This window comes from Desmodus rotundus, chromosome 2, assembly GCF_022682495.2.
Source record: "Desmodus rotundus isolate HL8 chromosome 2, HLdesRot8A.1, whole genome shotgun sequence".
Lineage (NCBI taxonomy): Eukaryota > Metazoa > Chordata > Mammalia > Chiroptera > Phyllostomidae > Desmodus > Desmodus rotundus.
In genome coordinates this window covers 131883289-131910400 of record NC_071388.1, presented here as the reverse complement: position 1 = coordinate 131910400, position 27112 = coordinate 131883289, and the positions used below count along the sequence as shown (strand labels likewise).

Here is a 27112-nt window from a genome sequence, read left to right as displayed (position 1 = left end):
TAAAATAAATTGCTTCTTAAAGACAGAAAAGTATAGAATAAATTTTACTTTTAAATGAATAGATTTTGACCTCATACATTTTATTGCAATTTCCAAAGTACATAAACATTTTCATAAGTTTATTGAAAATAAATTTAATTTCAGATCCTTTTGAAGCATTCATCATCTTTTCTATTCGCCATGAAATCAGAAGGATTGATCTTCATAAAAGAGACTATAGTCTACTTGTTCCTGGATTGAGAAACACAATAGCTCTTGATTTTCATTTCAATCAAAGTTTACTTTATTGGACAGATGTTGTAGAAGACAGAATATACCGAGGAAAGCTTTCTGAAAGTGGAGGTATGTTTGTTACAGTTTTGACTTACTGTTTAGATTAATTTTTAACTGAAAATTTAAGAAAATATGTTGTAATCAAAAGGAGTTTTGATTAATTTTTGGCCTTTGTTTTTTGTTTGTTGGTTTCTTGGTTTGTTTTTAATCTCCTGCCTCATATATGTAAAGCCAGGGATGTCACATATATGTGTGAGGATATGTTGGGGGAGTGAGCGGTGAAGGCCTGTGCTGTTCTCTCCACTTGTAAAATTTTGGGCTTTTACACTGATATATGGTGAAAAAATGTAATTATAAGAAGATAAAATGACTATCTTCTAGATACTAACAGTTATATTTGTGAGTTGAAATAATTTGTCTTTTATTTTGTTATAATATTTCAGCATATCACAAAGAAATGATAAAGACGTTTTTACAGAGCTAAATATTTTTGCCATATTTAGACTCAACTCTTCTGTCTAACCTAGACCTTTCTTAACTAGAAAGCCTCTGAGATAAATATATGCAATACTTTTCTTGATTATATGTGTGTAGCATTTCAAGTCCAGATATTTCTATCAAATTTTAAATTCCTTCTTAAATCACCTTAGCAATTTTGGAAAAATGACACTCTTTAAACACACAGTATAGTTATAATGGGTGAATTAATGTCTTGTGTCATTGCAAAATGCTGATTTGAAGTGTTGGGATTAGATGCTTGACTATTTAAAAACACACTTTAAATATCTAACTACACTGGTAATGTCATAAACTACAAAGAGTTATTTTATGAGAAAAGGTATTTTTAAATTGTGAAGGAAGTGGATAAATAAGAGTACTGATGGACATCAACAAATTTCTTATTTTTATTTAGACCACACTAATGCCTGTTTCTGTTATGTTCAAATGTGTTACATGTGGCGAATGTTATGGCCTGTGACAGGGTAGGAGAGTGTGATTTGGGGCTCATCTCTGTTCAGGTTAACGGCAGTACAGCCATCATATCTGTCATGCTTCTAAAAGGAGTGGGCGCTTGTTAGCTATAAAGTCGTTGCCCCAGGTAAACGTTCCTCTTTATTCTACCCATGAAGATCAATGTTTAAATTAAATTGCACTGATTTTAACCAGCACATCATTATTATTCCCACAATCCTTTGTTCTGTCCAAAAAGTCAAAAACAAGAAATAACATTTTTACAGCCCAAATATAGTTATTCACTTCAGAGTTGTTTAAGAATTATATCCCACTGTCACTGAAATAACCTAAGAGATTAAAATTTTCTGGTGGGAAAAATCAGTTAATTCTAAATTTGGGGCCTTTTTAGTTTCTTTTGTGTCAGGTATTACTTTTACACTCTTCCTCACAGTTAATAAAATGTTTACGTATTTGGTGCTGCCAATAAGTAGGCCTTTTCCTTTGTGCTTAACATTTCTTTAAGTGGGTAAAAGTGTTTTTTTTTTCCTTTTGTTGTAGGAGTAAGTGCAATCGAGGTGGTTGTGGAACATGGCCTGGCGACCCCAGAAGGACTGACAGTGGACTGGATAGCAGGCAACATTTACTGGATAGACAGCAATCTGGATCAAATTGAAGTGGCCAAGCTGGATGGGTCCTTGAGAACTACACTAATAGCAGGAGCCATGGAACATCCCAGGGCTATTGCCTTGGACCCAAGATATGGGTAAAGCAGTTTAACTTTCACATACCCAATTTGGCATAAAAATGTAATTATTCAAATTAATGTTGAATTAATTTATCTCAGAAATTATGAGTCAAAGCATTTATTTGGTACAAGTTTATATATGTATGTGTATGTTTATATATAATTGTATGTATACATATGTATGTACGTATGTAGATATATATAGAGATATAGATATATGTTTATTAGCGTGAGTTTGGTTATAGGATTTTGACATAAATACTTTTAGAGAATACAAATGAGTTTTTTTTTTAAATATGGGCATCAGGAAGGCCTTATTGAAAATTATTGCAACACTATTTTAAAGCAGTAATTTAATGAATTTCTCTTTGACCTGCCAAAAATGCTGTACTTGTGTCTAATGGTTGCAAATCCCAGGGCCAGTCTTGGGTTCAGACAGTCACAGATGCTAACCACCTCGACCTTTATTTATTCTGTACGTACTTGGAGTCAGTTTAAAAAAAACTAGAACAAGCTTGAAGGAGTCCATTGGTTAAATGCTGAATATTGGAACATTTGAAAGACAAGGAGAAAACAAGGTCAGATGTTGAGTTACTGCTCCTGCTGTTTACCTGAGTGTTCCTTTGTGAAAGAGCAGAAGAGAGGCACTGGTTTGGAGCCAGAAGATGAGGGTTCCACTGCCTGGTCAGTCACTTACTCTCTGTAGAAGCTACCCAATTATATTATCTTCCCTTAGGTTTTAGCTTTCTCCTTTGCAAATCAGAGATAACGATGATGATGATGATGAGAATGCTTTGTTACTACTGTTAATTATTTATTTTCCTGGTAATTATTTTGTAAATCTAAAACCATTATCATGTCTAAAGGGTAGTAGTAAAAACATTTTTTTGACTCTGTACCTTTAAGTAATACAAAGTCCAAGGAGCACCAATTGGATTGGAGTGCGGGCCAGTTAATGAGGTACAGAAGAGAGAGAAAGAATCTTCCTGTTTAGTTAGCTTCCTGGCCACACTGACTGCCTTGTGCTGGGTTTATGCTCAAGACCAGAAATCAGTAGATTGTGAAGTCTGTTTGTTTTTCTTTTCCTCCCTTCAGACACAGAAATTAAAGGGACAAAGCGGCTTGTGAAGAACAGGGTTCCAAACTGGCAACCCTCATTGAATGTGCTTGCTTTCCCTTCCACAGGATTTTATATTTTAAGTTAGTTGCCAAAACTTAAAATACTGAGATATTTTACATACAGCTGTGGATTTCTGACTTCTTTAGAAAAATTAGGGAGATATGGTAGCAATGAAGGAAGCAGTAGCTGTATCGTTTAGCTTGGGGGTATGTTCTCTGGTTTTACACAGTTTACACTTTCCCATTTCACTCATTATCTCCTATAGTACCAATTAATTCACAGGAGGAGATGTGCTACGTTTAATGAGAAACCCCCCCTTCTCAAGGAGACCATTGCAGAGGTTATAAGCAGATTGCTGATCCTGACCCTGAATTTCCCACAAAGGTTCAGTGTCAACAGAGGCTACTCGCTCAATGTAACAGCTCCTGGTGTGAAATTTCCACCTGTTATCCCTGTCTAGGTTGTACCACCACCTTATCCGCATGAGAGACTTTCTGTATAAGGGAAAAGCAGTATTTGAGAGGAAGTTTTAGCATTTGTACCAACACAATAAGAGCACTGGGAATGCCTCCCAAATTACAACTGGCACACAGAGAGGTATATCAAACCAAAACCAAACAATAACATAGGTGTATGAAAGTTTCAAAAATGATCTGATGAAACAAACCAGTAAAGCTGGGAGTTGAAATTTCATTTTCTACAGCTTTGAACTGATAACACTTAGGATAAACTTAATCTGTTTGGATAATATTCCACCTGCGAGGAGAAAAAGAAAACAAACACAACGGACACGCAGCTCCCAAATACTATTTAACTAAAAATACCAGACGCTGTGTTAGTGACATAAAGGGATCTTCAGAAGGAAAACATCTCTAAGACCGAAAGTTAGAACAGAGCTCGCCTGTGAGTAGGGAAAACCTGATAACGCTTCAGAGAAATTCGGTGCCTTTTGTTTTTAATGGCTACTACGATACTGTCAGGCTGATTAAGATAGTAATAATTCTATCTTTAAAAGGGTAAAGAATTAAAACTTATAATTTTTTTTTCTAGTATAAATGTCAAAAGTTTCAAAGTTCCAATGACAGTACTAATTTATTCAAGTCCAAAAATGAATTGAAAGGTTGACAGGTTTGGATATCCTGACATGATAGAATTTTTATTGTTAAAAATAATTTTATAGAATATTGATGCAATTAATAAATGAGGTTTCTATAAACACTTTCAAAGTCCAGTAGTAGCAATTACATTTTAAAGCATATTTAAATATTAAAACATTTCAGGTTTCTTGGATATTTTGGTTAAATGTACATATGTATTTTTAAACATTGGGCCTTTCATAAGGTAGGCTGAGAGCGCAGTAAAATTAAGCATGTGTGTGCACAGACACACGTATACACTTCACTGCAAGGCCAAGCTAAGCACAAGAAAAGCAACGCTGAAAAATAATTTGTGCTATTAACATATTCAAAAAGAAACATAAGATGTCCCCCTATTTCTGAAATTATTCATGAAATACATAAGGAAGCTGTGGACCAAAATTGATAGGAGTCTCAAAGACACATACACAATATTTGAAATATTTTATTTTAGGATAAATCCATGATAATTTTTGAGCAATATAATTTGTATAAACACTGTTTTCATTCCTAGTAAATCATAATCTTTCTGATGGTAAGCAAAGTTGCTTCCAAGTCTATGAAATTCTTCACTGCTCTTGATATATATAATTGTGCCAAATAAATGATCTTGGTAAATATAATTGTGCTAATAAATTAATGCATACATATGGATAGCCTTTGTTTCAATGTAACTTACAGGAATTCAAGGATATACCTTAAAGTGTGATCTATACAGTAAAAACAAAAAACAGCTAATGTCATCAATTTTATTCATAAAAAATGAAATTAAAAGGGTTGGCAACCAGCCACTTCGCTTCCTCAGCACAGCTGAAAAAACAACAAATGCAGGGTAAACATTAGTCCCATAAAATACATACATTATGTAAGGTTATGTAAGATTCCTACAGTAACCAAGGTCTTTGTAACCCATTTTACAGATACCAAAAAAGAAGTGTATTTAATCACATATTTTTCATAGAATCCACTGGCCTTCATTTTGCATTATAAAGCATAGTCCTTCATGCTGCATTACTTTAGTATTCTGGGTTTGACTCAGTATCCCAAGTGAGTAGTTACTCCAAGAAGGAAGATCAGGAGTCTTAGGGAGGAGACATTTTTTATTCATTCCATTTTAAGGAAATTTACTTCTTTCTAAGGTGACCCGAATGAGTACATGAATCCCCTCTAAATATCAAGCTTATTATTGGAATTAAAAGCACCAGGAAGTTCAGAATCTATCCAGCGGCACTCACTCTAGTTCTTGAACCTCCGTTGCCTTTATTCTTGTGCAACTGTGTGGCTTCTTCCTGCTCCAGGGCTGCTGGTTAGTTTCCCTTTGTTATAATAACTGGCCTCCGCTATAACAATTGGTGAAAGCAGATATAGTAATTGTGAAGATTAGCAACACATCTAAATAAAATTTTAATTTTATCTGAGGGTGTTCTTAAACAAAAATAATAAAGATACTCATTTGGGGAGACCTAAAGATTATAGACAAGTAGCCTCCTTTTTGTCAAGATCATTTACTTTCACCTTCTGCAGCTTGACCTGAGATGTGGTAATGGCGTTTCCATGCCTGTGATGCTACAATTTGTTTATGGTCTGTTGACCCAACTTAATTCTGATAGAGACTAACCCATGAATGCAGGAACTGTTGAATCAGTAAACTGTAGTGTCTTTTTAAAAAGCAGTGTGGGCAAACATTTTCATATGTCCTATAAAAAAGGATATTCAGTCTTATTATTTGTGAAGAAATGATGCAATCATTGACATGCTAATACATTTGAACAGTACAAATAAATATGGGAAAAACATTCTTTTGAAATACCACATTGTAAAGTACACCTAAAGTGCCTAGATTTTTATGAAACAATGATCCTTGAAATCAACTGTTTAAATTGATTATAAACTGACTTATGGCAAGGTTAAAAACACTCTTACTCGAACTAATTCTAGAACATGTTATTTTATAAAAAACGTTGGAAATTTCCCACCTGAATTGAAGAAAGATTAGGATCATAATGACCACTGAAGAAGAACGCCATAATGTGGCAATATTTAATAAAGATATGAAGGGATCACTTATTTTAGAGCTGAAAATTGTCCCTCACCACATCTTATTTTGTCCACTGGGAGCATCTGTTAAGAGTCCACAGCGCCTATTTTTGGTAACTCACACACACAGCACGCCGATTTGCAGGGCTGCTGGTCCGTGTGTTGGAACTGCCACAACCACGTGAGGCAGAACTAGGCGGCAAGTTACAAGGAGACGCCAGGTCTCCATTTGTCTAGATCTGGTGGTGGCTTCTCCGCAGGTACTCAGAGTATCCAGGACTCTCAAATTCATTATGTTTGTTTTCATATATTATTTTTACAAATCTTTTTCAAATCTGGATATCACCATAAATTTGAGTGATGCTATATTGGTTTTGTTTCTATTTTAAATATTATTTTCAATACCACGTTTAATGGGATGCTAAAAAATAACAACTTGTGTCAGTGAAGAGATGTGTGTACCCAAAAATAAGTTTGAAATAAAACATATAATTCATTTCATATTCATTGTTTTCAAAAAAAAACATTCAACTACTTTACTAAATAGCTTACTAACTTTATATTAATTAAACTTTGTTTCATTTTGACTGGCAACACATTTTATATATCTACCTATATTATCAATATATCTATTTTGTCTTTTTTCTGTAGTATATGCTATATATATATATATAGTATATATATATAAGCTAGTTTATGCTTATATATCTAGATTAGTATTTTTCATACAAAAAATTCTATCTTTAAATATTAATCTTTTCAGGAAAATATTCTCAACAATAAGATTTTATAAATCTCCTCTACTGCATTTTAAAATTTTAATCTATTTATTCAATTTTTAGTTATTCACACTAATAAACCTCTATTATAAGAATTTTTCCAATACACAAAATAAAAGGTTCACATAACAAACTCCCATACATCTATCACAAAACAAACAATTTTCAATACATTGTCCTCTGATATATTGTTTCCCAACAGTTTATTAATTTATTCAAATATTTGGTGGTTAAACAATGAATAATTTCAATGTTGTTTTTATGGGTATGGTTCCACTACCAGAGAGATGGAAACTCCTAAGGCTACACATGAAATTAAATTTTTTTAAAATTACATAAACTCATTATTTGAGAGTCATTCTATGACATAAAATTAATCTTAAACCTTACTCCTCTGAATTCTTTTCCCATGGCTTTAACTCATGGTTATTTTATAAAACTAACCTATGCTCACATTCATGATGTACTATTTAAATATTGATATTAGCATTAATTGTAATTATCTCAATTTCTTTAACAGTTTGGAAAAACTTTGAAATTTTGCCTTTAAAATGTCATCTATAAATATATATGAATGATTGAACAAACAAAAATGTTTTGTCTATGCTAGCCACCCTGTGCACTAAATTGCTTACATCCATTACCTCATGCACTTGTCCTGACAAGCGCGACTGTTACACTTTTCGTTTAGAGAGGAGATAATGGAGTCTGAGATTAATTATGCTACAGTGACAACCCCAACCGTGATTCCAAGTTGGTCTGACAGAAAAACATACAATGCCACAATTCAACATTGATATATATTCTTTAATACAATTTTTTGAACTTCCATTTTAATCAAGCTCATTATCTTCCTTCCCTGTTCACCAAACTCTTTTAGCATATATACTAAGTTGATTATATAATGGTTTGAATTGTCTTCTAATCACTTCATATTTGCAATCATTATATTCTGAAAGAGACTAAATGCTTCTCAAAAATTGAAGTCAAAATGAATACTCACTTCACATCACTCAACATTTTCTTAAATAGATACTTTTAAAAGAAAAACTAGGTTTAATTGGATTTTAAATTTTGTTCCAAATGATTGTTTTATTTTCTAGGGTAATCCATCAAATTCCTATACTCAAGGATCATTCAAAATGATGGATGGATTAAAAAATAACAAACTATGTATAATTATGACAAAGAACAAATTTATTTTTACCAATAACTTTACTATTGCTCACCAAAGTGGTTTCAGGCAGAGCTAATAATAAGAAAGTTTACTGGACTGTCAGTTTATGTCCAGTCCTCTGTCTTCTCCATTACCAAATCTCCATGCTCTCCACTGGGTTCGCTACCACGGTAGAGAAGGCAACTAACCGTGCTCCTACTTCCATACTAGATATTTTCCCTTTGTTATTTTATTTAATGATGACATTGAAGAGTTAGATGTTAAAAGCATAAGAACATAAATTAAACTGTCAACTTTCCATTTTCTACCTACCACTTGCTAACTGTAACTCTAATCAAGTAATTTAACTTCTGTAGGCTTGTTTTCTCATCTGCAAAGTAATGATAACTAGCCACGGCCTCATGGTTGCATAAATGAGATGATTTATATAAAGCTGAAAATAGTAGTTAGCATGTAGTAAGCATTAAAAAATAGTAGCTGTGGTAATAATTGTGGAACTATATTCTATAAAAAACTACAGAAGCATGCATTAGGCCCCTGCCAATTAAATATAGACCACCAATTACCTAATCACCTTAAAAACCAAAGCAGGACATGCCGCATTGAATGCCCATTGTGTGGAATTGTTTGTGTACCATGAATTTCCAGAGTTACAAAGCATATGATTTGCTTCTGTTTCTCTTCTAGATCTTCTGCCATGTGATCTATTTCACTTGTGTGAATCTAAGTATCATCTCCATACTGATAACTCTAAGTTCATGTCTCCAGTCCTGTCTTCTCTGAACTTCTCCCTGACATACCATCCACATTCCTGGACATCTCCTTTTTGATGTCTTGAAATCTCAAGATTAAAAAATTAAAACTAAACTTTTGATTGCCATCTACACCTACCCACGCTCAATTGCTAGCTCCTAAAATCTGTTCCTCCTCATCTTTACCCATTTCACTCAATGCATCCTTGCATGCTCTCTCCCTGTCCTCACTCTGAGTTTGCCTAAATGATAAACTGACAGTAACTACCTGTGATTCCATTCTCTACCTCAGTCCCTACATGCAATCATCAGCTAGTCCTCACAGTTCTACCTTCAAAATACATCTTGGAACCATTTGTTTTTCCTCACTGTTAGCACCATACTCCATCTAAAACACTATCATCTTTGGCTGTCCTTTAGAAATAACCATATTTGCCTCACTATAATTCATGTATTAATGATGTGTTGTTTCTTTCCTGCTTAATTGTGTTGCTTACTCCCTTTCAGTAAAATCCCAAATAATTGCCTTATCCTACAAGACACAGAAAAATCACCCTCAAATTTATCTTCTTGTTTTTGTTCTTCACTCACCACATTTATGATACATTGGCTTTATCTCTGTTCCTCAGTCTACATTTCCCCCTCATTAGAACCTTTGTATCTGCTGTTTATTTTTATTGTCATGTGCTCATGCTGCTCTCCTCATCTTTCTGTGTGAATATCACCTTCTCAAAGTATCTTTTCCTTGACCTCTTCTCTACATAGGTCATCCACCTGCTATTCTGTCTAATAACATTTTTTTTCAGTTTTTTACAAGCTGTAGTTATATATTCACGTCTCCTCCAGTGGACTCTAAACCCCATGAGGACAGATAATACATCCATTTCTCTTGTAACTGTTTACCTAGACAGTGCCTAGCGTATAGTTGAAATTCAGTAAATGTTTGTGAAATGAATGACTGAACCAATAACATTTTCTCTTTCTTCAGAATTCTCTTCTGGACAGATTGGGATGCCAATTTTCCTCGCATTGAATCTGCCTCTATGAGTGGTGCTGGGAGAAAAACCATCTATAAAGATATGAAAACTGGAGCTTGGCCTAATGGACTAACAGTGGATCACTTCGAGAAAAGAATAGTTTGGACAGACGCCAGGTTTAAAAAATAATATTTTTTCTGTATTTTCTGTTCCTTTCTTTGATAATATTTACAAATTCCAAAATGTTTTTGAATATGTATGTATGATGTATACACACATTGAAATAGGTTTTGATTTTTGTTTGGTTTTATAATGGTGATTTTCTGGCAATTGGTGATTTTTGTTTGTTTTTATTATGGTAGCTTTTATTTCTTTCTACACATTAGATACTGGCTCATAAAATATTCAATAAAATATTTTCTGTCATTTATCTAAGTAATATAATCACATCACTATACTATTGAATGCTATGGTAAGCTGATGTATTTACCTTTCTGTAGGTCAGATGCTATTTATTCAGCCCTCTATGATGGAACGGGAATGATAGAAATCATCCGCGGTCATGAATACCTTTCTCATCCCTTTGCTGTGTCTCTATATGGGAGTGAGGTCTACTGGACAGACTGGAGGACCAACACATTGTCCAAAGCCAATAAGTGGACAGGGCAGAATGTCAGTGTGATTCAGAAAACCAGTGCACAGCCATTTGACCTTCAGATATACCATCCTAGTCGTCAGCCACAGGGTAAGTGGTTGTTATTAATTAACCACCCAGAAAGTATTTTCACCTCAATCATTTAATATTTGAACTGTAAAATAAATTTTGTAACTTAAGAGTTATTAATATTTTATGTATATTGCATGATGGGAGTAGTTCAAGCTTTTATTTTATTTTAAGTTCAGGATTTTTTTCTTTCCCTGTTTATTTCCTTCACATAGAAATAAACAAGGAAATCTGAGAAATTAAAGGTTTTACACCAAGTCCCCATATTTTTAGTCACTGCTAGTGTATCAGTAAAAGATATTGTGGGAAGTTGTAGAAGGTCTTCAGGATTTGAATCTCTAATCTAAGTAAGATTAGCGAATTAGAGGAAAATACCAAAGACACATTAATGTTAGCCCCCAAGTAGCCATTGTGTGGTATGTTGGAAGGACAGGGAATGGTGCATGAAGAAGGATAAACCATTTACTTGAGCTTATCCATTTTAAAAGAGTTGAATTCATGAGAACATGTCTGCTCCCTCTCCACGTGTATTCCAAATTCTGGTGCAATAGTAATCTTCATCTTGGCTTTGTGATTTTATTTTTATCCACTTGATTCCTGCCAAATGTTCTTAATTTAGTCTCACATTTCTTTTTCTTTTCTTTTTTTTTCTGGGATACCATGGCCATTTTGTACAACATCAACTCGTATTTTTGTACCTCTTGCCTGATGCCTCCCTATTATGATCTGTGCCATATTATTCCAATGTAAATAATGCTTTCTTTTCATTAGCATATTTTTGAGACAAATGATTCTCAGATGACAAGCTCTTTCCTACAGAGGGTACATTTTCTCTTTTTTTCCCACTTTCAGTTTAGAATAAGCAGATCTTCCACTTCATTGGCATTTTTGTTCTTGTGGACTACACTTCAAGCCTTATTTTGAATTCACGTTATATTATCTTCTGCTAGACTTGACTGAAATGCTCTCACCTTTATGGCCCATAAATTTCATGGCTATCCTCTGTCTTTCCTGGATACTTGGTCTTCATTCTCCCTTAATAGTATTTCTCCCATCAAAGTGCCCTCATCTGTAAAATTTTCCATGCCCTCTCTCTGACATAGTCTGATTGTATGCAGTTCTCCTCCCAGATATTTTCAATTTCTCAGTTTCAATTTTCATGTGTAATCGATCCTGCATTGTCACATGGGAGTTTCCACACACCCTGGATTATGTGAGCAATCACTTTAATTCTTTCCTATCACTCTGAACTCCTTTACTCCCCTCATCCTACAAACCTGGAAAATATGAGGATATTAAAAGGAGTAAATAAAGCTTAGTCATTATTGTATTTAGGAGGCACTATAAATATAACTAAATTGAAATTAGGCAAGAAGCCATGAGTCTGACGAGCAATGTGCCACTGGTACAAAGAAAAAAGACATTCTTCTCTAGAATATTCTTCAGCATGGAGGAGCATCTAGCAATTAAAAAAATACTCTGTTGAGAGTATAAACACTTTAAAATAGAATTGGCTTTTATATTTATAAAGGAAAAATGTATACACATGTATTTTGTTCCCCAGACTGTTCAACATTTTGCAGGAACTATAATTTTTATGCATAGACTAATTTAAATAAGTTGGACCATGAAAAACAGTCTGGGTCTGTGTACTATGTCTTCCCCTCCCTCAAAATAAAATCAGTGCATTTCATTTACTGACTATCTGATTTGCCCACATTAATGTGACCCCTAGCAAACTCATGGAATGGGAAGGAACATGCTACTTCCAAGCTTTTCTGACATTTTCACGTATATAACAAAGAAGTGAGACATTCATTGTAATTCAGTAGGTTGGGGTGAAATGTTCTTGACATCTTAAAAATGATTTATAGGTGACTAATCTACTTTGCATATAATAGGGAAGTTTTTACTATTATGGATCTAGTTTAACATATTTTCCCAGGACTCAGGGCAGATATTCTTATCTTTATGTACTTTTAGAGAATGTCACCTATAATGAAAACTTGCTCTTTTTAAATGAAATTCTGTCAGTTTCCAGTGTTGAAAATGATCAGAGAACACTCTACTTTCCCCATTATAAGGATCACTGAGCACATAACAGTCATTATCTATCCTGTCAGATGCCTCTGTGAAGCAACGCTTCCGGTGTCCGGGAAAAACGAAAAGATGACTATTTTATTACCAAGCGTAGAATTACAGCAGTGAAAATGGAAACAATGTTCAGCATTAACACTAGTACAATAATAACAGCTCCTGTTTCTGGTGAATGAATGTGAGTTTCAGGAAAAAGTAATAAATTTAAAAAATACATGATATGCAGTGCTATAGAATTGAAATATGTCTTTTACAAATTAAATATAAGTTAGAAATATTACTGAAGTTATCTAATCCACCAAGTAAGAAATTAATAAAAGTTTTAACACCAGTCTTCTTACAAGTATTCATTATCTGTACAAATATTCAGTTGGGTTATTGGACATTTAAGCAGAACTTTTAAAAAAGAATGTCTGTTTTAGATCCTTTGGTTCTTAATATTGTTATATGAAATTAAAAAATAAACCAACGCTTAAACATATGCAATATAAAGGGGCAATAGTGTGTATTTTAAATCTAAATTTGAAAATATTGTATGGGATGGGAAAGCTGAGCTTATAGTTGATGGTGTGGCCTTGGAAGCCCAACTTCTAGGTGTAAATCTCAGCTCTGACTTACTGATTGTATGTTTGGGGCAAGACACTTCACCTCTCTGAGCGCCATTTTCCTCACCATTAAACTAGATGTAATAATAGTGTCTACATTATAGGTTTAGTAAACATGAGATTAATAGTCATTTAATACAAACACATTAAACAGAGTCAATATGGGTAAAGTTCTTAGAACATTGTCTCACATAGAATCAGTGTTATGTGCTTATATACATAAGTAAATTGAATTTTAAAAAGTAACAGGTACAATCATATCATTACCCTAGCTGCTTTCAGTTGAAATTTAGGTTATATTACTTTTTCTGAATATTTTTTTATTTTTAAAGTGAATTTTTTCTTTTCTTCTTTATTTTTATTATTATTCAAGTACAGTAGTCTCCATTTTCCCTCCACCACTCCCCTCAACCCCACCCACCCCTACCTCCCACCCTCAATCCTACCCATTTTGGCTTTGTCCATGTGTCCTTTATATGTGTTCCTTGATGACCCTTCTCCCTTCCCCCATCATTATCCCTTCCCACCTCCTCTCTGGCTACTGTCAGTTTGCTCTTAAACATTTCAGTAAACGTTTCTCACATTTAAATAATTCAAAATGTCCTTTTAAATTAAGAGTAATTCATTTACTTTAAAAAATCTATCTTAGCAAGTTTCAAATGTTCAATATAGTATTATTTATTATAATCAGAATACTGTACATTATATCCCCATGACATTTATTTTGTAACTGGAAACTTGTACCTTTTGACCCTTTTTACCCATTTCTCCCCCCTGCCCCCACCTCTCTGGCAACTAGAAATTTATGAGTTAGTTTCTATTTATTTATTTATTTGTTTGTTTGTTTGTTTGTTTTTTAGATTTCACATATGAGATAATGAAGAGGTATCTGTCCTTCTCTCTGGCTTATTTCACTTAGCTAATAAACTCAAGTTCTATCCATGTTGTCACAAATGGCAAAATTTCCTTATTTTTGTTGTTGAATAGAATTTTATTTTGTACATATATGTAACATGTTTTATTAAGTCATCCATTTATGGCCACCGAGATTGTTTTTATGTGTTGATATTGTAGAAAATGGAGGGTGCATATATTATTTGAGCTAGTAGAGTTTTTTTGGAGGGGTTTGTAAATAAATACACAGAAATGTATTGCTGGAACATATAGTGGTTCGATTTCCACACTGTTTTCCTAGTAGACATACTGGTTTGCATTTTCACCAACAGTGTATGAGGGCTCCTTTTTCCCACAGCCACTCCAGTGCTTGTTATTTTGTGTCTTTTTGATGATAACCATTCTAACAGGTGTGAGATAATATCTCATTGTGATTTTCATTTGAATTTCCCTGATGATTAGTGATGTCAAGTATATTTACACATATATGTTGGATATCTGTATGTCTTTTTTGGAAAAATATCTATTCAGATCCTCTGCCTACTTCTAAAGTGATTATGCTTTGTTTGTATTTTGCTATTGAATTATATGAGTTTTAATATATTTTTTACCTTAACCCTTTATCAGATTATTATTTGCAAATATTTTCTCCCATTTGGTAGGTTACCTTTTCATTTTGCTCACATTTTCCTTTGCTGTGCAGAAGCTTTTAAGTTCCTTGCTGTTCATTTTGTTGATTTTTGCTTTTTTTTTAATTGATTATGCTATTACAGTTGTCCCATTTCCACCCCTTCACTCAACTCCATCCTGCCCACCCCCTCCCTCCCACATTCCCCCCCTATAGTTCATGTCCATGGGTCATACTTATAAGTTCTTTGGCTTCTACATTTCCTACACGATTCTTACCCCCCCCTGTCTATTTTCCACCTATCATTTATGCTATTTATTTTCTGTACCTTTCCTCCCTCTCTCCCCCTCCCAATACCCTATTGATAACCCTCCATGTGATGTCCATTTCTGTGGTTCTCTTTCTGTTCTAGTTGTTTGTTTAGTTTGCTTTTGTTTTTGTTTTAGGTGTGGTTGTTTATAACTGTGAGTTTGCTGTCATTTGTACTGTTCATATTTTTTATCTTCTTTTTCTTAGGTAAGTCCCTTTAACATTTCATATAATAATGGCTTGGTGATGATGAACTCCTTGAACTTGACCTTATCTGAGAAGCACTTTATCTGCCCTTTCATTCTAAATGATAGCTTTGCTGGATACAGTAAACTTGGATGTAGGCCCTTGCCTTTCATCACTTGGAATACTTCTTGCCAGTCCCTTCTTGCCTGTAAGGTCTCTTTTGAGAAATCAGCAGACATGGGAACCACTTTGTAGGTAACTGTGTCCTTTTCTCTTGCTGCTTCTAAGATTTCTCTCCTTCTGTTTCATCTTGGGTAACATAATTATAATGTGCCTTGGTGTGTTCCTCCTTGGGTCCAGCTCCTTTGGGACTCTCTGAGCTCCCTGGACTTCCTGGAAGTCTATTTCCTTTGCCAGATGAGGGAAGTTCTCCTTCATTATTTGTTCAAATAAGTTTTCCATTTTTCGTTCTTCCTCTTCTCCTTCTGGCACCCCTATAATTCGGATGTTGGAACGTTTCAAGATGTCCTAGAGGTTCCTAAGCCTCTCCTCATTTTTCCGAATTCTTGTTTCTTCATTCTTTTCTGGTTGGATGTTCCTTTCTTCCTTCTGGTCCACACCATTGATTTGAGTCCCAGTTTCCTTCACATCACTATTAGTTCCCTGTACATTTTCCTTTGTCTCTCTTAGCATAGCCTTCGTTTTTTCATCTAGTTTTCGAACAAATTCAACCAATTCTGTGAGCATCTTAATAACCAGTGTTTTGAATTGTGCATCCGATAGGTTGGCTATCTCTTCCTTGCTTAGTTGTATTTTTTCTGGAGCTTTGAAGTGTTGTGTCATCTGGCCCATTTTTTTTTTTTTTTGTCTTGGCGTGTCTGTTACTTAAAGTGGGGAGCCTTAGGTGTTCCTGGGGTGGGGCAGGGTAAAGCTGGTCGCTGGGCTGTGATGCTGTACATGGGGGAGGGGCTGAGTGGGAGCAATGGTGCCTGCTCCACTCTCCCCCGGATTTCAGTCACCCCCTCTGCCACCCACAATCAAACTGGGCCCCTCTGGTGCTGGTTCCCGAATGGGTGGGTCCGTGCACACTCTATACCCTGTGGGTCTCTCCAACGACCTCTCCTGTGAGGCTGGGAGTCTCTCCTGCTGACGCCCCAACCCCCACGGGCATTTTTAATCAGAGGTTTGAGGCTTTATTTCCCCGCGCTGGAGCCCTGGGTTGTGAGGTCTGCTTTGCTCCCTGCTGTTTGTCCAGGTTTATCTGTGTATGAATGTGGGGCCTTGGGGTGCTACCCACTGCTCTGCCTGCCACTGTTCTCAGCCACTCTGAGTCCGGCCCTCTGGGTTTATCTGTGTGGGAATGTAGGGCTGCAGGGTCTGCTAGTGGTCAGACTGCCTGCCCCGTTTGTCCCACACTCCGCCAGTCTCGGTCCCGCCATGGCAACGCGAGTCCTCTCCACCCAGGTGCCCATCTCTGCCCCTCCTACAGGTCTGGATGTATGTTTCTTTTTTATCTCCTTGGTGTCGGACTTCCGTGCCGTTCGATTTTCTACCAGTTCTGGTTGTGCGAGGAGGCGCAGTGTGTCTACCTATGCCGCCATCTTGGTTCTTGATTTTTGCTTTTGATGCCTTTGTTTTTGATGTCAAATCCAAGTAATCACCACTAAGACAGATGTCAAGGAGCCTACCACCTATATTTTCTTCTGGTTTTATTGTTTAACAACTCACATTCAGGTCTGTAATCCATTTTGCGTTAATTGTTGTGTATGGTGTAAAATAGTGCTCCAGTTTCATTCCTTTTTATGTGGCTGTCCAGGTCTCCCAACACCACTTGTTGAAGGGACTGCTCTTTCCCCACTATATATTATTGTTTTCTTTTTGTCATAAATTATTTGACTTTGTATGTTTGCTTATTTCTGAGTTCTCAATCCTGTTCCATTTACCCATGTGTCTGTTTTTGCAGTCTTATATTACTTTTAAAACAAAAAATGTTGAATGTCTATATGTAAATATATGATTTAGGAAATATACACACACAAAGTGTAGCCCCAGCTCTGCCAGAGTTCTGCCAGTGTTCATAATAAAATAGGGACAGAAACTCATAAGACAATAATTGTAACCAATGTGTAGCTATTGATGCCAAATTAAAATCTAATGCTAGTAAGTTAAATCCAACCCTGCATTTAAAGACAGAAATACAACCCAATATGTTGGATTCAGTCTAGGAATAATAATAATTTTAGGGCTCCAGTTGAAGCAGAAAGGAGGCTAGAGCTACCAGCTCAATGCCCAGCTTCACCTCTTACAGTTTGGTCTCCACAGAAGCCCTCAGTTTGGCCAGTTGTGACTCAGTTTAAACACTGTGCTGTGTTGCCAATAGGGGTGGAGCTGGGGGGTGGACATGATATATTTCTAATTATGGGAGTCACACATGGCATTTATGTGTTAAGTGTGGAGTTACATTGAAGTAAAGATGAGATGGAGGAGAAAGAGGCTGCAGAAGAGGCAGGTAGTTTTAAGCATATCACATCTCCGAAAAAGGGAAAGCAGGAAAGTCTAAGTAAAGTAGAAGGACACAGAGTATAGTGCTTTACTGTGACAGCCACTATAGAAACAGGATAAAAATTTGAATACAAAATTTTGGGAAGTTTGGAACTACAATGTCACATAAAATGTACTACTTTCACAATGATTAGATAATCACATATATTCCCATATGCTCTTGGAAGATTTATATAATCACCCTGTTCCATTAATGGAACTGGGTACTTTAACCTAAATTCTCTATATCTGTTGTGTATTGGCAATTTTATTGCATGTAATTGATACTTATGGACTCCTGCTTTAAAAATACATAAAAAAATGTTGTTTTCTTACCATAGTGAAGTTATATAAATATATATATACATATATATATAATTGCTACTTTTATAATGAGCAAAAACACCAAAATTGTAGGTCTCCCTTTAAAATGAAAATAAATAATTTACATTTATGAAGTTGTCTAATATAAATATGTTTTTTGCTAAATACAGTTATTAATGGAATTAATGTTAAGTATATTAAAAACAGCAGCAACAACAACAAACTTTTCTAATAAAACCTTGCTGAATCATATGTGAGTTTTTTTTTGTTTGGATAATGCGATTCGGGCTTGCATAATTAAGCATTAAATAAAAATGATTTCATGATCAGGATTTTGTAATAACAAGGAAGGTATGTACTTATATTTTTATTAGTGTTTTACAGCTACTACTTTTAATATATACACAGGTGTGCAGGAGAAATCTTCTTCTAAGAGATTTTCTTAATTCAAAACCACATACCAATTATAAATTTCCACACAACTCAGCTTTTATCTTCTGCACAGTGGAGAATAACACTTAGGCTTTTATGGTTATTTGATTTTTCCCTAACTCTATTTTGTGTACCCAGCTAGATCATAAAATATTTGAATAATGGGGTACCATTTATTCACTTCTGTAAACTATAGTCTAGCTAAATTATTCAATCATTCATAATAACACTATTAATGTTTATAATAATAATAGTGCCTGGCACTAGGTAATCCTCACTACAATCCTATGAGGAAGATTATTAGCCATATAGTTTTACAGATAGAGAACCTAAGGCAGAGAGATGTTAAGTAATTTGCTCAAGGTCTAATGGAAAGGGGATGATTGCCCAGTATCTGATCTCGTGGTGCTCTCACTTTAACCATATGCTCTACAGGCAGAAGAAATTGGGTTCACGTTTATTGAGAATTGCCTTGGAATTGTTATGTCACTAGAAGGCTGTAGAGCGTCAAGCTTTACTGACACATGCACATGGGACAAGCATTCTTTCTTGGAAACTAGATGAGGGACAGACTAAAATTAATGACTAGGATGAATAACTTTATTCATTGTTATTACAGATGAATTTGAATGTAAGCATAATAGTAAATATATTTTCAAATTTAGCAGGGTGTGGTCCTAGAAACCAACTTGGGTTTAGCCTAATTTAATTCCTTCCTCTTTATAATCACTATCTCCTTACCTGAGTCAAATTAATTGATCTTATTTACTCATTTGCAAATTGAAGAAGTTAGAGGGAAAGTGGGAATAAATGGGAAACCAGAGTGGGCAGAGATCAGAGCATGGTGAGATTTAAGTAATCCCCTTACAAAGGAATTTCCATTTTTATCCTCTAGTATAAGTGGTTACAATGATCTCAAACTCAAATGTACATTAAAATTACCTGGAGGGCTCACTAACACACATATTTCTAGGCTCCACTCAAAAGCTTCTGATTCAATAGGCTTGAGGTTCTGAATTTTTAACAAATTCCCAGGAAATGCTGATACTGCTTTAATGTTGATACACTGCCCAGCAGGAAGGAGAAAAACATTAAAAATAATTGTCAAAGGAGTGAAAAGAGCAGATTTACACATTAGAAACTTAATTCCATTTGTGCAAGGGATTCGTTGGAGAGGAGGGATGCAATAAGAGACTAGTAAGGGTGCTACTTCAGTACATCAACATGTACCTGATCCAAATATCTGGGAGATTGTCCTAAAACAGAGAGAACCGTATGGTTGAGATATACTTGCAGGCAAAATCAATTAAAACTAGTGATAGAGGTTTGTGGAGTGGGAAAGGTTGGAGAGAGAATAAAGGATTTGAGATGGCTTTAGCTTTCTAGTTTCTGTAGTTGGCTTCAAAATCAAAGAGTGACAGAGAGACCGTGGTCATGGTCTAAGGGAATTGGCCAGCAAACTTAATCCAGGAAAGGCTAGACAGTATTTTAGGCTCTATGGGCCGTGTGGTCTCCATTGCAGCTCTTCACTCTGCTGCTGTAGTGCGAAAGCAATCATAGAAACGGAACGTGTGCGGCTCTGTTCCAGTACCATTTTATTTATGGACACTGAAATTTGAATGTCATAAAGTTTTAATGTGTAATGAAATATTATTCTCTACGTTGTTTTCACCATTGAAAAAAGTAACTCACAGGTCAGTATCAGCCCCTCACCTTATAAGGGGAGCCATTTGTAAACACTGAGAAAGTCTTTCTTCTTCCGTGTGTGCATCTTCTGTTCAGCAGGGAGGCCATTTTTCTCTGTCCTCTCTGAGGCCAGAGGTGTTTTCTTAATAACAACTTCAGTTGTGATTTAACACCCAGTGGAGCTGAATTTTTCATGAATCCAGTAATATCCCACCACTTGGCTTTTGTTTGTCTATTTGTTTCGTTAGCTGCTTTGATTGGACTCTTCTCTAAATAACTCTCGAATAGGGTCGTCACTTTAAATATAGATTATTGCAAATACTTTATCCATTAGGTTTTCACCTATTACAAAAGTTTTTCTCTCCCTGAAAAAACTGTTTCTCTGAAAAAGACTCAGTTAATGAGAACTTAATAAATATTTATTGCTAAAAATATTATTTTTCAGAGACTATTTTATTTACTTTTAAGGACAGGCTTACAGATTGAGCTGTCCCTTTTAATTTCATTCTTGAAACCCATAGTGACTGATCAACATACCTTCCAATCAAAACACATGAACAGAATGAAACCTGAGAAGTTTCTTCACAGTTAAGATTGGATTAAATATATTTATACAAATTATACTCTAAGGCAGGATCTATCCTCCATTCCTGATTTGTCAAGCATGCAGGAATTGTTAATGAATGAATAAACGAATGAATGAGTGTAAGGGAATTTCTTCATTTAGAGAGGTAGTATGTAAGTATAATGGTTAGAGCTCATACTCTGGTATCTAAAGTGTTATTCTTGTCTTAATAGTGTGTGGTTGTTTTTTCCTTTTCCAAAATTATGTTTACTCTCCATAAAATGGTAGTAATTTATTTTTATAAACACAAATGATCAGTAAGAGGAATAAAAGAAATAATGCCTGTAAAACATTTAGCACATTTCTAGCATATTGTTATAAAAGATAAATTATTCCATTTTGGAGACTTTAGTCTTTCTATTAGTTTCTGTCTCAGTCACCCGTCATTTCATGACAATGTAAAGGAGAATCTCAGGCTGTTTCTCAAAAAATAATTTTAACATTAAGATGATTAAAGTGCTTCCAGTTGCTTCAGGAAAAAAATATTTCTGTAGAATATTAAACTTTTTTGGACAACATTTATAAGAAACTGGCTGATTTATTTATGTATTTATTTTGAACAAGAGTTATATATTCTAAGAATATTAGTAATATCATTTCTCCTTTAGGGTACAATGTATCACTTGTGAAACTTGAAGAATGGGAGATTCCATATGGGGCTATTAACATATTCTGTTACAAGCAACATTGTTCATGATTAATAAGATTGTTCAGAGAAAAAAGAAAGTCTTAAAGCCATGTTTCAGTGTGGTGGAGGTAAATGTTAAGTATTTGTGGGTTACTTAAATTATTCACTTCCATACTTTACTATATCAAGATCTAACTGCCTGTCAAATAAAGCACATGTATCTATGTATCTATCTGTCCATCCCTCTATCTACCTGTACCCTCTTACTACATATTATAATTCTGTCAAAATCTTGCTTTGGGTTATATCTTGCAAAGAAAAATTAGTATATTCTGGGAAGTACCACATTGTACCAATGACATGATCATAGAGGTTATTAAAAATGATGAAATAAATCAAAATAAATCTTTATCTCAGAAAAGGAGGAATTTAAAAATCAACAGAAAAAAAATAGGGAAAATCCAATAATACTTGACAATTGATTAAATATTATAAAGAGAAGAAAATAATTTGAAGTTAAAATTTTGTGACTTTGAAACACTGATGACATCTTTAATAAAAATAAACAGAGTGAATCAGAATAAAAAATAAACTACCACCCTGGCTGGTGTGGCTCAGTGGACTGAGTACTGGCCTGCAAACCAAAGTGTCACTGGTTCAATTCCTAGTCAGGGCACATGCTTAGGTTGCAGGACAGGTCCCCATTGGGGGACTTGCAAGAGGCAACTATACATTGATTTTTCTCTCCCTCCCTTCCCCCTCACTCTAAAAAAACAAATATAAATAAATAAATAAATAATAAATAAATAAAATAAAAGGTGAGTGAGAAGAGCAAGTAGACCAATCTGCCTAGTGTGGAGGAGTAGTGGGGAAATGGTAGGAAAGAAGACTGAGATTTTGGGAAGTTGACAATGGGAAGCTATACAAGATTTTTAAGCTAGATAGCTACCAGGGTGGATCAAAAAATACTCCTAATTTATTTATAATTTTTTAATTTATTCTTACATGTTTAAATTTCAGTCACCTTTAAAGTGTTCTCCACTACCTATTGAGATGTTTTTTTCTACTGCTCAAAACAGTTTTTGAACATGTCTATTTTGATGCCTTGTAACAATTCTACTGTTTTTTGTTTCACACATTGCCAAACATTTCCCTTTGAGGACTTATTTTATCCAGGGAAACAAATAAAGGTCACCCAGGGTGTGATTGAGTGAATAGGGAGGGTGGGGCAAAGGGGTCATGTCCTTTTTGGTCAAAACCTGCTGAACACTCAGTGTGGTGTGGACAAGGGTGCTCATAAATCACCCACCATGAAATGGGCAAACACATTGAAAGAGTCTACAAAAAATTTTCCTAAAGCTGAATGCAGCCTCTCACAACAATGCCAGCTAGTACACTGACACAGATGGGTTCCTAAAACACTCACCTAGTGGGGAAGACTGTGCTACAAGGTGCCCACCTGCCAGAAGATAATTCTGTTGTTTTGTGTAAGTATGCCCTACTCCCATATGATCAAACCTATGCTTTACAACAATAACTGTACATAGGAGAGACTGGAAATCAAGAAATTAGTTAGAGAGTTAGTGCAGCAATCGAAGCAAGAGATGCAGAAATCTTAAATTAGCCAATGACCATAGAATTAGAGAGAATAGAGTACAAGTCTAGAGTGCAGACTCAAAAAGAACTAAGCGACAAAGAGATAGCCAACCTCTCAGATACAGAATTCAAAACACTGGAAATCAGGATGCTCACAGAAATGGTTGAATATGGTCACAAAACAGAGGAAAAAGTGAGGGCTATGTAAAGTGAAATAAAGAAAAATATACAGGGAACCAACACTGAAGGGAAGGAAACCAGGACTCAAATCAATGATTTGGAACAAAAGGAAGAAATAAATATCCAACAGGAACAGAATGAAGAAACAAGAATTCAAAAAAATAAATGAGGGGAGGCTGAGAAACCTCTGGGACAAATTTAAGTATTCAAACATCTGAATCATAGGGGTGCCAGAAGGAGAAGAGAAATAGCAAGAAAATGAAAACTTATTTGAAAAAATAATGAAGAACTTCCCTAATCTGGCAAAGGAAATAGACTTCCAGGAAGTCCAGGAAACTGAGAGAGTCCCAAAGAAGTTGGACCCAAGGAAGCACACACCAAGGCACATCATAATTACATTAGCCAAGATTAAAGATAAGGAAAGAATCTTAAAAGCAGCAAGAAAAAAGAGTTACCTACAAAGGAGTTCTCATAAGACCATCAGCTGATGTCTCAAAAGAAATCTTACAGGTGAGAAGAGGCTGGAAAAAAGTAGTCCAACTCATGAAAGGCAAGGACCTACATCGAAGATTACTCTGTCCAGCAAAGCTATCATTTAGAACAGAAGGGCCGATAAAGTGCTTTCCAGATAAGGTAAAGTTCAAGAAGTTCATCATCATGAAGCCCTTATTATATGAAATGTTAAAGGGATTTATCTAAGAAAAAGAAAGATCAAAACTAAGAACAGTAAAATGACAACAAACTCACAACTATCAACAACCGAACTTAAATAACAAAAACAAAAACAAACTAAGCAAGAACTGGAACAGGAACAGAATCACAGAAATAGAGATCACATGGAAAGTTATCAGGAGGGAGGGGAGGGAGAGGAGGAGAATGTGGGAAAAGGTACAGGGAATAAGAAGCAGAAATGGTAAGTACCAATTTAAAAAGGGGCGGTTAAGAATAGTATAAGAAATGGGGAAGCCAAAGAACTTATGTGTAGGATCCATGGACATGAACAAAGGTGGAGGGGAATGCTGGTGAGAAGGGGAGTGCCAGGGGGAGGGGAATAAAGGGAAGAAAAAAATGGGACGACTGTAATAGCATAATCAATAAAATATACTTTAAAAAGTCAAAAATATAAATAACTATGTCTTGTCTACTATTCTCTTATGTCCCAGCTTTTTACCAAGTCAGTAGGACAAATAGGTCCTCCATAACTATTTATTCAATGCATAAATATAAGTAGTGATATTGCATGTATCTCTGAGGTTTTTTGGTCAATTTAAGTTTAGATATTATAAAATATTATTGATCCCAGTGGGCACAACTCTATTTGAACTCCACCTGTTAAGATTGCTTATAACATTCCACTGACTGGTCAGCTTTTCCCATCTCCTGGATACCAATAAATGGGGTAGTCCTGGTCCCCCAGGAGTTTACAACCTCTGTGTTGATACTGAATTTTGCGATAGTATTTTTCATATAATAGTTGCTTTATATCAGGCATTGACAAGCCTTTTCTGTATAGATCCAGGTAGCATTTTAGGGCTTTGTGTGCCACATCGTCTCTTCTGAAATTAATTAACTCTGCTATTGTAGTGTGGAAGCAGCCCCAGAGAGTACCAAACAAGGAGCATGGCTGTGTTCCAGTGAAACTTCACTTACAAAAACGGTCAGTGGAGCAAATTTGGCTTAGGGGTCATTTTAATATGAAGCAGGGGTTAGCACTAATCCCTGTTTTATAGTGAAATGTAAGTATAATGATCCAATTCCTTAATTTGTTAATTACACTAGATATCTGTTCAAATGCATGGTTAGATATAAACTTTAAAAAGATTTAACAGCATTATTTCAAAATGAGAAGAGATAAAATTTAAGTAAAAATTCTGTGGAATTTTCATGCGGTGAAGCAGAAAATATTGTGAATATTACATCACAGTGTAATGTAATATTACATTACATTACAAAAACTTGTAGTTTTTACTTTAGTATATATGGAGAAATTCAATGTCTTTGATTTTAAAAAAGTATTTGATCACAGTTATAGGATGGTGAGAAGAGCTGATATGATTCTGGGCTAAAAATAGTGATGTTCAAAGTAAAATCCAAGTACCTATCATTTAGCTGTCATGGATTATGATTTTTTTAGATCTATTTTATTTTTATTTTTAAAATATTTAAAAAATTTATTTTTAGAGGGGAAAGGAGGGAGAAAGAGAGGGAGAGAATCATCAATGTGTGGTTGCCTCTTGCACACCCACTACTGGGGACCTGGCCTGCAACCCAGACATGTGCCCTGACTGGGAATGGAACCAATGACCCTTTGCTTCCCAGGCTGGCACTCAGTCACTGAGCCACACCAGCCAGGGCTGGATTATGATTTTAATGTCCTTGAGAGGAATACTATATGTCATTGTTAAAAAAAATTCTCCTCTTCTTTTTTCTCTCTACTCCTTTACTTGTCTTTATTCTTTTTGGTTTTCTTCTTTCTAATCTTCTTTTCTTTCCAGTATTGAAAACTTTGACTTTTCTCTTTCTATCTACCACAGCTAGGTACCACTGCCTCTGGGTATTTGACAGTTCACCAACAGTGCCTCTCCTTCATTCTGCCTCCTCTCCTGCGACATCTTTCCTCCTCAATAGCCTTCATATCTACCCTCTTGCTTCACTAACCTTCAATTCCTTCGGACCTTCCATTACAATAGATAAAGTTAAAAGAGAAGAAAACAGAATATGTGGCACTCCAAGGAATAGTGGAAGCTAAACTATATCTATATCTTAACTTCCAAACTTTTGTAATAGTTTTTGCTCTTAATGTTCTTAAAAATGTTTCTGGGTCACTATTTTTCTTTTATTTATTTATATTTTTAATCAATGTGAAGACATGGATTATTTGTGTTATCTTGGAGGGAAGGATAGATGATAAAGACTAGCAAAGCCACACTGAAAATCTATCAAATTCAGTTAATTTCTCATATCCTCTACAATTTTATTATAACCCCTTGACTTTTTTTCTTTTCACTTTAAAACTCTACAAGACTGATATTAACTACTCTGAGCAACAGGTCCACCAGTTAGAAAGATGTAATTCTCTGAAAACTAAACGAATGGGATCAGAATATGTAACACCTTCTATTTAGTAGCCTGCTCCTCAAGTCTTTAGTCTACTAGGTAAGCTCTGTAAAAATAGGATTTAAGATAATAGTGATCAATTAAGATTAAAATATTATCCAAAAGAAACAATGATAGAGCAAGAAACACAAAAAGCAGTGAGAATAACATTGCACTGCAAATTTTCATATTCCATTCTAAATTTGAATATATCATGTTATTTATTTAATAGAATTTAGTAAGTATTTGTATATGGCTCAGACTTAAAGATGGGATTAGTTAATACAGGAAATAAAAAATTATGAAGCAAATGTCTTAATAATAAAGGAAGACAAACATTTCTTCAAGTTGGCTTCTGATTCAAAAAAGGAGAGATGGTCTAAAGAAAGGATGTGTGTGTAATAGCATTTTCCTAGGGAAAACTTTAACAGTGAGTGTTTGCTAGGGCAAGAAAGGAGTCTACAGACAGATTAGGAAAATAACAGCATCCATCAGAACTCCCGGTGCCCGGATTATAGTCTTTTTGGGTTTGTTATATGCTAAAGTTAGTAAGTATTTTTTAGTTTTTTATCATATTAGATCCCTTAAAAACCTTTGCTTCTAAGGCAATA

General features: G+C 35.0%; 1 protein-coding gene across 1 annotated transcript in view; it reads left to right on the top strand.

Annotated features, from left to right (window-relative positions):
• LRP1B (LDL receptor related protein 1B) overlaps nucleotides 1–27112 on the top strand; it is a 1720016-nt gene that overhangs the window by 1155318 nt on the left and 537586 nt on the right. Inside the window, exons 26-29 of the mRNA XM_053919407.2 lie at nucleotides 145–342; nucleotides 1786–1990; nucleotides 9962–10126; nucleotides 10451–10695. Of these exons, the coding sequence (XP_053775382.1) occupies nucleotides 145–342; nucleotides 1786–1990; nucleotides 9962–10126; nucleotides 10451–10695 (813 nt within the window). The remainder of the gene's footprint in view (nucleotides 1–144; nucleotides 343–1785; nucleotides 1991–9961; nucleotides 10127–10450; nucleotides 10696–27112) is intronic.